General features: G+C 43.1%; 1 protein-coding gene across 4 annotated transcripts in view; it reads right to left on the reverse strand.

Annotated features, from left to right (window-relative positions):
* The window catches only part of MERTK (MER proto-oncogene, tyrosine kinase), a 142,835-nt gene that overhangs the window by 78,065 nt on the left and 51,799 nt on the right, over positions 1-12,971 (reverse strand). For 2 of the 4 annotated variants that reach the window (XM_035271977.3, XM_078348932.1), the window contains 3 exons: positions 10,341-10,441; positions 9,879-9,954; positions 7,988-8,161 (listed from right to left, as the gene is read on the reverse strand). In XM_035271977.3, coding sequence (XP_035127868.3) covers positions 7,988-8,161; positions 9,879-9,954; positions 10,341-10,382 — 292 coding nt within the window. In that variant the 5' untranslated portion in view covers positions 10,383-10,441. The remainder of the gene's footprint in view (positions 1-7,987; positions 8,162-9,878; positions 9,955-10,340; positions 10,442-12,971) is intronic. The other 2 variants (XM_035271974.3, XM_035271975.3) reach the window with 1 other exon arrangement.

Below are 12,971 nucleotides of genomic sequence, written 5' to 3' on the forward strand. Positions count from 1 at the left end.
AATTCATTCATTCACATAGTTCTTATGTGCCAGGTGCTATGCTGGGTGATGTGGCTAACCTAATTAATAAATCATACATAATAATCACCTGGTTAAGGCCGGCCATGGTGGCTCACACCTGTAATCCCAGCACTTTGGGAGGCCAAGGTGGGCGGATCACTTGAGGTCAGGAGTTCAAGACTAGCCTGGCCAACATGGTAAAATCCCATCTCTACAAAAATACAAAAATGAGCTGGGCATGATGGTGAGTGCCTATAATCCCAGCTGCTTGGGAGGCTGAGGTGGGAGAATCACTTGAACTCAGGAGGTGGAGGTTTCAGTGAGCCGAGATGGCACCACTACGCTTAAGCCTAGGTGACAAAGTAAAACTCTGTCTCAAAAAAAAAAAAAAAAGAGAGAGAACAATGTACAGATCTTGGTGATGATTGTTGGATGGGCAAGAGAGAAGAACTTGAGTAAGCTTCAGGTTTCTGGCTTAAATACATGATTACACCTCCAGGCCTTCACTTCATTCTATAGCACCAGCTAGACCATCTTTGCTTTCAAACAGGCATTTAATAAATACTCTCACTAAGAAAAATAAAGCCAGCAGCCCCACTTTCCAAACCCTTCACAAATAGGAAAACTGCCTGAGCGATGCAGTATATAGCGTATTCATTTAGAAAGTAGAATTTCAACTCAGCAGTTTAAGTAAGAGTTCTTCATTTACAGACACATTTATCACTACTCTGAAAACTCTAGAAAATCTGGTGAAATGTTAGTGAGGATTTCCATGATCATGGTTTGGTTTTTGGTACCCTATGGTCCCTGATAGAGAGTGAATTAATCATGCACTCCCAGATCCAGAGGCACCTTCTAGTGAATGCTGCAGTAGGTGCCTTTTTACAGGTCATTTCTACAACTACCACATGCAAGGCACTGAACCAGACCCCTGAAGATGTGGCCAAGAAAAGCCTCAGTTCTTGCCTTCAACAGGCCCCTTGGTCTCATGGAAACAGGCGGAGGTGTAAATCAGATATTCTGACAGATGAGAGTATTTGCCATCAGACTGGCAAAAACTCAAGACTTAATACTCTGTGTATGAGATATAGGGCACATATTACCACATTCTGCTAAAAAGATTGCCAACTGGTAAGTCTTTTTTGGAGGGAGATTAGAATGTATCAAAATTTACAATATATTCACTTTTCCCTTCTATTCCCCTTTTAGATATCCCTCCTGAAGAAATACAGGTGGTGCTGACTTTGGCAGCACATACACTAAAAGTGGAATAATAAAAGAGATTAGTGTGGAGCCATTGACTGGAATGGCATGTGGTGCTGTGGATTCCATGAGTGTGTACGGTGGGAAAGCAAATACACTCGGTACCACAACCCTGTGCACTGGTCAGCTGGACAAACTTCAATAGTCAACTATGCTGGACAGACTTTAGAGTTATAGAAGTCCAGAATAAACATTTTTGGACCCTATGTTTTGGCTCATTGGTTGAATCAGTGCATGTAAGAATTTGATGAGATGCAAATGAACAAATAGTTCTTGTTCCTATGACCAACAGGCTTGATGCTACAGTTCTATTCTAATTATTCAGATTCTTAAGGATTGTGGTAACATCCTATCTGGGCACCGAGGAAGGAGAGCTAAGCAGACCCCTGGCACAATGAATGCCTGAAGAATATCTTACCCCTCATTTATTTCCTTTTATATATAATCCTTCTATATAATTATATATTAGTTTACAGTCAGAGGAGTGTCTAGAGCAGACCTGGTACAGAGCATGAATTTAGGAAAAAACAGCTATACATATATAATCATATCTTGTTTATAGTCAGAAGAATGTCTAGAGCAGACATGGCACAGAGCATGAATTAGGGAAAAACAGATATACCAGGACAAGAATCAATGGCTCAGGCAGTAGTGCCCCTGCCTGAAAGGTCGTGTGCTTCATGGCAGGCTGGCCCAGGTGGCAGCATTCAGTATCATAGATACCCATTGTATGGCAGGCTTGGAGCAAGAGTCCCTCCTCCTATAAAGGAGTTGAAGTATCTTGCATCCAGTTCCTGTGGAAAGTTGGCCTTTGGCAGGCAATCCCGTGAGCATCCGGGGGTTTAAAACCCCTCTGGTATAATCGCACCTTGGTGGTTGTGAACACTGTCAGCTCTGTTGCTATGTACTGACTCAAAGCATCCTCCTGTAGAAATCATTGGAAGCTGCCAGCAGGTGGCTGTATACCCTGTCTGCTCTTTAGCTGCTATGCTGACTCAGAGCATCCTCCTATAAGATTCTTTAGAAGTAGCCTGCCCCTAGATAAGAGATGTTGCATACTGCACCCTCTTCACTGCACACGGCCTACCTCTTTGCCTCTTGACCTAATGGGGGTGGACCCTTTGCTTATTGCACACGTGATTGTCTTGACCCTGTCACTGTCCTTAAGATGACCTCACTCACTACCCTTCTCCCTGTCTTGTATCCAACAAATACAGATGCTCCTGGATGTTGGGGTGTCGTCTGTCTCCATTTGTAAGTGGCGTGGCCCCCCCAGACCCAGCTGTCTTTTTCAGTCCTTTGATGTCTTGTCTCTTAATTTCTCAGATCCAGCACCTCAGCACAGCAATAGGGGACATCCCACGACCCTGTAGGGCATGACCCTACAAGGATGATTGGATTAGGCTGTCTTGCTATCTGAGTTTGCGTCTTAAACTTTTCAGATCATCATGTAATTCCAACAACTCTTTTAAAGGGTACTGATGATTTGAACACTTTCAGATTGATTCCAGCTAAACCTAGTAGTCCACCTTGAGAATTTTCATATCATGCCCCGGAAAAAAACATGTGAGCCCAAATCTTCTCTACCAAAGGAAAAAAAAAAAGGTTCAAAATTTAAAAAGTAAAATTAAATTGTAAAGAACTTCAAATGCAAAATAGGTTCTAGTTATAAGGGTGTAACAGGTCTTTTTTTTTTTTGAGATGGAGTTTCGCTCTTGTTACCCAGACTGGAGTGCAATGGCACGATCTCGGCTCACTGCCTCCTCTGCCTCCGTGGTTCAGGCAATTCTCCTGCCTCAGCCTCCTGAGTAGCTGGGATTACAGGCATGCGCCACCATGCCCAGCTAATTTTTTGTATTTTTAGTAGAGACGGGGTTTCACCATGTTGACCAGGATGGTCTCGATCTCTTGACCTCATGATCCACCCACCTCGGCCTCCCAAAGTGCTAGGATTATAGGCGTGAGCCACCGCGCCCGGCCAAGGGTGTAACTGGTCTTTTAAAAATAAATCAGATCTCCAAGCCAAGACAAACTACAGCCTTAGGTATTAAAATAATTTGCAAAAACACACTTCTAATTTCTGAGAAAACATATAGAAAAGTTCTAGACAAACAGAGATGGACAGATTTTGTCCCTATTTTTATAAAACATACAAAATCTATTTTCTATTTACTAATTAGTAAACAATTCGGAAATCAAATCAAATATGCCATTTATTAGTACATAAATACTAAATTAATGCATTCTGACTGGCTGTACACCATTGGTGAAAATGTAAATTAGCACAACCATTAAGAAAAACAGTATGGAGGTGCCTCAGAAAATTAAAAATAGAACTACTCTATGATTCATCAGGCCCCATACTGGGTATATATCCAAAGGAAATGATATGAGGATCTCAAAGATGTATATGCACTCCCATGTTCATTGAAGCATTATTCACAGTGGCTTAGACATGGAAACAAGGTAAGTGTCCATTAACAGAATGGAGTTTAAAATTATGGGAATATTATTCAGCCTGTACAAAAAAAGAAAATCCTGCCATTTATGCGACCACATGGATGAAAATGGAAGATGTTATGCTAATTGAAAAAACCAGGCAAAGAAGAAAAATTACTGCATGGTCTCACTTATGTGTCCAATCTAAAAAAGTTAAACTCACAGAAACAAAAAGTAGAACTGTGGTTAAAAAGGGTGGATGGAGGAGGGTGAGGGTGAGGATTGGGGAGATGTTGGTCAAAAGGTAGAAAGTTTTAGTTTATAGGATGAATAAGTTCTAGAGATCTAATGTACAGCAGAGTTAACAATAGTGCACAGTATACTAGAAATTTGCTAAGAGGGTAGATCTTAAGTGTTCTCCTACACTCCCTCCCCTGCCACCCCCCACAACATAACTATGTGAAAACAGAGCTATATTAATTAGCTTGGCTGTAATAATCAGTTCACTATATATATCAAAACATTACACTGTATACCTTAAATACATATAATTCCAATTTTAAAATAAAAAAATACAATTTAACAAATGACTTGTAAGACCCGTACCTCAACAACTACAAAAATTGCTGAAAAAAATTAAAGAAAACCTAAATAAATGAAGAGATATAATATGTTCATCAATTGGAAGGCTCAATATTGTCAAGATGTCATTTTCTTCTAAACTGATCTATAAATACAATAACATTGCAAACAACCACAGCAGGCTTTTTTGTGTAAACATTGTCAAGTGGATTCTAGGATTTATACAGAAATGGGCAAAAGACCTGAAGAGACACTTAACCAAAAAAGAGACATGACTGATTAATAAGCACATGAAAAGAAACAAAAATCTTTTCTAAGTCTTGTATAAAATTAGGCATCAGGGAAATGAAATGCAAACTAAAATCACAATAATCCACTAGAATGTCTACACTTAAGAAGACTGACCAAATGAAATGTCGGCAAAGATATGGATGGAGCAACTGGAACTCTCTCATCCACTGTTGCTGGAAAGGAAACATAGTATACTCACTTTGGAAAACCATTTGGTGTTTCTTTAAAAGTTAAACATATGAAGCAGCAATTCCTCTCCTAGGCATTTATCCAAGACAAAATAAAAACATTTGTCCTCCAAAAGACTTGCACTCAAATATTCATAGCTGCTTTATTCATAATAGCCAACTGCCATAAATATCCAAAATGTTCACCAAACAAATGGATAAAACAAATTAACACATTAATACAAAAGAGTACTATATCAGCAATAAAAAATGATGTACTGGCCGGGCATGGTGGCTCACACCTGTAATCCCAGCACTTTGGGAGGTGGAGGTGGTTGGATCATTTGAGGTCAGGAATTGAGAGACCTGCCTGACCAACATGGTGAAACCCAGTCTCTACTAAAATACAAAAATTAGCTGGGCATGGTGGCAGGTTCCTATAGTCTTGGCTACTTGGAAGGCTGAGGCAGGAGAATTGCGTAAACCCGGGAGGTGGAGGTTGCAGCGAGCCAAGATCACACCACTGCACTCCAGCCTGGGCGACAGAGCATGACTCCCTTGCAAAAAATAAAAAATAAAAAATAAAAATAAAAACTATGTACTACTGACCAAAAAAACATCATGGCTGAATCTCAAAGATACCATGCTGAAGGCCGGGTGCAGTGGCTCACGCCTATAATCCCAGCACTTTGGGAGGCCGAGGCGGGTGGATCACAAGGTCAAGAGATCGAGACCATCCTGGTCAACAAGGTGAAACTCCGTCTCTACCAAAAATACAAAAATTAGCTGGGCATGGTGGTGCGCGCCTGTAGTCCCAGCTACTCAGGAGGCTGAGGCAGGAGAATTGCTTGAACCCAGGAGGCGGAGGTTGCAGTGAACCGAGATTGTGCCATTGCACTCCAGTCTGGGTAACAAGAGCGAAACTCCATCTCAAAAAAAAAAAAGATGCCATATTGAGTGGAAGAAGCCGCAAAAGTACATATGACATAAAAAATATACATACTTTATATTCCATTTCTTGAAGTTCAAGAACAGGCAAAATTAATCTGTGATGATAGACATCAGAACAGAATTGCCTATGGGAGATGGTGACCTAATGGAAGGGACCATGAGAGACTTTCTGAAGTGATGGCAATTTTCTATATCTTGATTGAGGTGGTAGCTACATGGGTGTCTACACTTAGGAAAACTCATTGAGTTGTACAACTAAATTCTATGCATTTAATCATATGTCAGTTTTACCTCAATGAAAAAATGTCTTTTGTTATGGGATTTCAGTGTAATCATCCTTGAATTTGAACCAAGAAGTTACTTACTAATTCCCTAGAAAAACTCAAATATAACGCAGATGAAGGAGAGAAAACCATAACATTCCTCCTGAAGTCGTGGGTTAGAAAAGTGATTCAGAGTTAGTAGCTAGGGGCTGGCATTCACTTACTGATCCATACTAGACACAAATAATTACTGAGTACTACTAAAGTCAGGCTCCACTCCAGCCACTGGCTGTGCACAGGTGAATGGGAGAGAGAAAGCCCTTGTCCTTACTGAACATACATTCTCTAAGAAGCTAGACAAGGAGACCAAACCAATACACTGGATAATTAAAGACAGTGACAAGCGCAACGGAGGAGTACACAGGACTATGGGACAGGGAGTGATCAGGGATGGCCTCCCTGAAGACCTTGTTTGAGTGCAGTGATGTTTGAGTTGGTCATGGAACAAAGGGTAGATAGAAGATACTGCAAGCAGACAAGAGACAGTGAAAAGGTCATGAGACAAGAAAGAACAGGATGTGCCTGGAGAAGTGAAAGACAATCAATGTGACTCGTACTTAATGAGCAGGGAGGAGAGCATGGAATGGGTCTGGGTTGGATAGATGGGTAGGAGCTGGAATACGTAGCCCCTAGGGCAAGAGCAAGAAGGACTGGGTGACAATCTAAGACAACGGGGAGCTACTGCTGGGTTTTCAGCCAGCAGGTGATGTCATGTGCTGCTGAAGAGGGTGGATGGGAATGGGGATAAGGCTGGGAGCAAAAAGACCCAGTTAGGAAGTTACTGCAGAGGTGATGGCAAGAGCTGATAGTGACACGGACCAGGGTGCTGGTAGCAGGAATGGAGGAAAGACAGATGTCAGATGTATTGTAGGAGCAGAACTGACAGAACTGCCAATGAAAAATGGGAAAAAAGAAGGGTGGGAAAATGGTGCTATCATTCACTAAGATGAAGAATTCTGAGTGGAACAAGTCTGGGGTGGAAATTAAGAGTTTCATTCTGAGACGCCTATGTACTCAGTAAGTGACAATGCCAAAGAGATGGCTGGATACATGAGCCTGCAGCTCAGGAGAGGGGTCTGAGCTGGAGATGTAAAGTTCAAGGTCATTTCTTATGTATAGTATTAAAGCCAGAGGCCCAGAGAAACTCCCCCAAAAGGAAGCATCTCAGCGTAAAAGGGGGGGGGGACCAGGATTGAGCCCTGCCATTCAAAACTAGTCAATGACAAAGGAGAAGCAATGAATTGATGTCATTCAATGAAATGGAAGCCAAGACAGTGTTTCCAAAAGTCCATGCTATGTCCTGAAGGCCTAGAACAGCCTCAGGCATACTGCAGTCACTGGAGAATGGAAGAGGGAGGGAGTGCCTGTTGCTGAAAGATGCAAGTCAGAGGAGCCACAGAAGAGCCCACTGACTTCAGTGCATGGGAAATGTCAATGGTATTGACAAGAGCATTATTAGTGATGTGTGGGACTAAAGCTGGGGCGCTTTCATTTAGATGGAAATCAAGATGACCACGGAATATGCATTCAGCCACAATCCCACAAGGACTCATACTTCCTGCAATAGGTCCCCATGACCAATCACTCTCTTGGTGTCAAACCCATTGAGGTATTCATGTCAATGATTCCATAAACACAAGACCTGCCAGGCCAGCAAGGCCACAGGTGCAACGGGAAATGTGAGCAGGGCTCCTGCTGCCTGGGCTCAGGGATTCTGGCCAGTTCAATAACTGAACCCTATATATACCCTCAGAGGGCCTTCACCTAGTTCCCCGCCTTGGCATGTGAATTCTCACCACTGTGATTCCTGCCCGCCTTCCCCTCTTACCTGGTGCCATAATCTTGCTGCCACACCTGCATTTTCATCTGTCGCCACTGCTTGCTAGTGGTGCACAGCAAGGGTCACCAAACTTTTGATCCCTTTCACTATTAGAGGATAAATCAATAAATAAACCCGTGGCTCAAACTTACCGGGAACAGTTAGCACCGAGGGGGATTTTTCAGGCTGTTTGTTAACATGGCTGCTGTTTTGAATCCAGAAAATGCTGATGGGCTCAGGCGGGCCCACAGCTTGACAGGTGAGGTTGAAGGCTGTGTTTCTGGTGACATTCATGCTCTCAGGCTGCTTAGTAAAGTGAGGAAGTCCTGCAGAGAAAGTGTTACATGAAAGAATGTTTCAGATCTGAAAGCAGAGACAAAGCCCAACGGGGAATGGAAACTGGACTAGAACTTGGCAACAGATTTATTTATTTATTTTCTGAGATGGAGTCTCACTCTGTCACCCAGGCTGGAATGCAGTGGGTTGATGTCAGCTCACTGCAACCTCCAGCTCCTAGGTTCAATCAATTCCCCTATCTTAGCCTCCTGAGTAGCTGGGATTACAGGTGTGCGCCACCACCTCTGGCTAATTTTTGTATTTTTAGCAGAGATGGGTTTTCAGCATGTTGGCCAGGCTGGCCTCGAACTCCCTCGAGTGATCCATCTGCCTTTGCCTCCCAAAGTACTGGGATTACAGGTGTGAGCCACTGCGCCTGGCCTTGGCAACCTATTTCATTATCTACCACCTCAGTCAGGTCTGTATTCATCAGTTTTCATCTCCTTAAATTGAGTAAGAAAGAACACAGAGGCTAATTCCTGCCAGTCTACGTTAAGCCAGCTTTCTAGGAAACTTTGCCAAAGAGGCCTGCTCAGAACTGGTTTTACCAGAAGGCAGGCCACAGGCAGTTCTTAAATCAGGTGTTGCTCAAACTCCTGGGACTGACTGGTTGGCAGGTTTTCAGTATTTCCTACCAAAATAAACAGAGTAAAACAGAACGATGTAATAGATCTGTCCGTTGTATGAAGACAATCTATTGTGTGTGTGACTTTCAGATAAGTCACAATGAATTTTAAAATCCACAGCCTTGTATAAGGCTGAGTGCTTTCCAAAGCAGATTCTCATGAAAACAGTATACACATAATTGCAGTTGCAATTCTAAGGTCTACTGTAATTTCCAAAATGAAGGCCCCAAGGAAGCTCAGAGAAAGCCAGTCAGTAATTATTTGGGGCAGGTGTCAAAAATATAACAAGTCCAGCTAATGTGTTCTTTTGGGGATTGGGAACTCACAGATCTGGATCCAGTAGGAATGATGTGGCAGTTGTGTGAAATAAAATTATTTTGTCCTGTTTCAAGGATTTTTGAAACTCTATTTGGACGTAACATGTTCCTGCTCTGGGCATTTTTCTGGGATTCTGACAAATAAAATTTCCTCTAAATATTTTTTCCCCAGATTAGCTGCAAGTGTAGGAAACCCCCTCTCTGGCTGATGTTGACATAACCTTAAGAAAGAGCTGTCCAGACTGGGATGGGCCTAGAGCAAAGGTCCTGAAGAGACTCCCCACTCAGTACTCCTCTTCCCTTCTACTCGTGCTCTCTGAGGCTTCCCTCCACATTGGTGGGCATCAAGTTGAGGTTCACAAAAGAATGGGCAGCACAGCAGCCTTTTAGTGGGAGATGTTGCTGATTAAAAAGCTAATGTGACCTAATGGTTCTGCTAAGAGGGGCACCTCAGAGAGGAAGGGCACCTCAGAGAGCAGGGACACAAGCACCCCGGAAAGCAGTGAGGATGACCAATGGGGGTGATAATGAAGATGCTTCCTCCTTGCAGCCCTCCCATTGCAGAATCAGGCATGCAAACCCCCAGACTCAGGGCACCAAACCCAGGACCTGAGCTCACCTGGACATCAACTCACATTGCCCATTAGAGTTCAAGTTCCTTGAGGGCAGAGATTGCCTTTTCCTAGCCTGATGTCTCACTCCTCGCCCCCACAGACCTTATATGATGTCATGGAATTTCTCTGAACCATGCACCTGACACATACCAGTGCCCAAAGGAAGTCTCGGGCTGAGCTGTTGAGCCAGTCCAGGAAAACCACTCACCCTCCAGGGTTTCACTGTCTGCATAAGGAAGACAGGAAAAGATGCTGAACAATAAGCCAAGAGCCACCTGACCAGGTGAGTGATAGCTGGTACCAGCACTGGAAACTAGATAGTAGAATGCAGTCTGCTTCTAAAAAGAACTCTTCAGCTTATTTTTATTGTAAATAATCTGTGGACAATTAAATCCATAATCTCTTTTTATCTTACCTTTAATGCCTAGGATAGAGCTCAAACTTCAGGAATTGAATTCATTTCATTATTACTTACAGACTACAAAGGGGAATATCTTATAAAGTTTCAGTGCTGATAGATTTGCAATTTTGCAAGTGTCATACACAAAACATTTAACACAGGCTCTGAAACTAACAGCTCTCTGGCAATGGGACTCTGGTCTGTGGACTTACCTTGTACTTCCATGTAGATGGGATCAGACACGATCTCTTCATTGTTTATTTTCATCTTACAGACATATGACCCATTGTCTGAACGCTGCACACTGCTTATGCTGCAAAGAAAAACACATAAAGATATTTACACTCAAGCCTGTAATCTCAGCACTTTGGGAGGCAAAGGCGGGTGGATCATGAGCTCAAGAGATCGAGACCATCCTGGTCAACATGGTGAAACCCCATCTCTACTAAAAATACAAAAAATTAGCTGGGCATGGTGGTGCATGCCTGTAATCCCAGCTACTCAGGAGGCTGAGGCGGGAGAATTGCCTGAACCCAGGAGGCGGAGGTTGCGGTGAGCCGAGATCGTGCCATTGCACTCCAGTCTGGGTAACAAGAGCGAAACTCCGTCTCAAAAAAAAAAAAAAAAAAAAATATATTTACAGTGACTACCCTTTGAATCCCCTATTATAGGATTGGAAACTTCTTCAACTTCTTTGTCATATGCTGTGATAGTTAATTTTGTATGTCACCTTGGCTAGGCCACACTACCCAGCTGTTTGGTCAAACACTAGCCTAGATGTTGCTGTGAAAGTACTTTTCAGATGTCACTAACACTTAAAGCAGCAACCTTTGAGTAAAGCACATTACTTTTCATGATGGGGGTAGGCCCCTTCCAAACAGCTGAAGGCCTTATAAGAAAAAGACAGAGGTCCCAGCGAAAGAGGGGATCCTGTTTCCAAACTGCCTTAGAACTCAAGACTGCAACATTAAGCCTTTTATGGGTCTCTAGCCAACACCATGCTGATTTCATTTTTGTTGTTGTTGTTGTTTTTTTTGAGACGGAGTTTCGCTCTTGTTACCCAGGCTGGAGTGCAATGGCGAGATCTCAGCTCCGCCTCCTGGGTTCAGGCAATTCTCCTGCCTCAGCCTCCTGAGTAGCTGGGATTACAGGAACGCAACACAATGCCCAGCTAATTTTTTGTATTTTTAGTAGACAGGGGTTTCACCATGTTGACCGGGATGGTCTCGATCTCTTGACCTCATGATCCACCCGCCTCGGCCTCCCAAAGTGCTGGGATTACAGGTGTGAGCCACTGCGCCCAGCCTTTGATTTCATATTTGTTAGCCCCTACTATGTGTGAGCTAATTCCTTAAAATAGATCTTTCTCTCTCTTTCTAGATAAAACTATAGATATAGATCCTATAGGTTCAGTTACTCGGAAGAAAACCCCAACTGACATGTTTGCTATCACCTATCTTGATTTCTCTCTCTTTTTTTTTTGAGACCGAGTCTCACTCTGTAGCCCTGGCTGGTGTACAACGGCACAATCTTGGCTCACTGCAACTTCTGCCTCCTGGGTTCAAGCAATTATCCTGCCTCAGACTCCCAAGTAGCTAGAATTATAGGCATGCCACCACGCCTGGCTAATTTTTTGTATTTTTAGTAGAAACGGTTTTATCAATGTTAGCCAAGCTGGTCTCAAACTCCTGACCTCAGATGATCTGCCTGTCTTGGCCTCCCAAAGTGCTGGGATTACAGGTGTGAGCCACTGTGCATGACCTAATTTTTGTATTTTTAGTAGAGACATGGTTTCATCATGTTGGCCAGGCTAGTTTTGAACTTTTGACCTCAGGTGATCCGCCCACCTTGGCCTCCCAAAGTTCTAAGATTGTAGGTGTGGGCCACTGCCCCTGGCCGCCTGTCTTGATTTCTATGGTAGACTCTGCATCAGTGGTTACTGCCCCCTCAAGGCATTTTGGAAATTGTGGAATTGTTTTTGGTGGTGACAATGACTAGGGGGGCACCATGGGTTTTCAGGGGCCAAGGGCAACTGTTCCATATCCCAAACAACCTTCTGAGACTAGAACCTAATTTCATTTTACATACACACAAAGTATTTCATTTTACATACACACAAAGTATCGTTTCAATAGCCACCTAATTTACCAGGACTGCAACTACCATAAAAATGGAGAGCTGGTAGACTTTGTCCTGTTTAGAACTTTCTGGAGCCCTAGCCGTCATTTTGCAAGGTCTCTCACTGATAGCATGACTGTATTTGCAGCGGTCACAGGTCATATGCTTGAAGGTGCACCTAAGGTGCAAGTCCCTGGGTACTTAATGATCTCTCCCGGGGCAGACACTGTGTTTACATGTTGAAATTCACATTTTAATTAAATTTATTTTATTTTATTCGAGATGGGGGTCTTGCTCTGTCACCCAAGCTGAAGTGCAGTGGCACCTTCATGGTTCACTGCAGCCTTAAACTCCTGGGTTCAAACCATCTTCCCACCTCAGTCTCCCAAAATGCTGGGAGTATAGCCATAAGCCACACTTATCAGCTGGGGAACATTTTTAAATACTTTCAGATGCTCTCCAGAGGATTTCTTTATTGGCTCAAAGACACTGCTCTTTAAACACAGCAAAGAAGATCTTGACCAGGGGAAGGAAGAAAAAGAAGAAAAATATGGAAGGTCCACCTTCCTTCCTAGAGCTCGCTTCCCTATATAACCTATTTATCTCAAAGCAAAATAAATCTCATGTCTCAACCTGTGAAAGGCTGAGGCTTAAGGCTTAAAAAGACAGGAAGCTGTCAAGGGTAGAGGGGGCTCCATCCTGACCCATGGCCCTATAGGCAGGGG

This window comes from Callithrix jacchus, chromosome 14 (assembly GCF_049354715.1).
Source record: "Callithrix jacchus isolate 240 chromosome 14, calJac240_pri, whole genome shotgun sequence".
Lineage (NCBI taxonomy): Eukaryota > Metazoa > Chordata > Mammalia > Primates > Cebidae > Callithrix > Callithrix jacchus.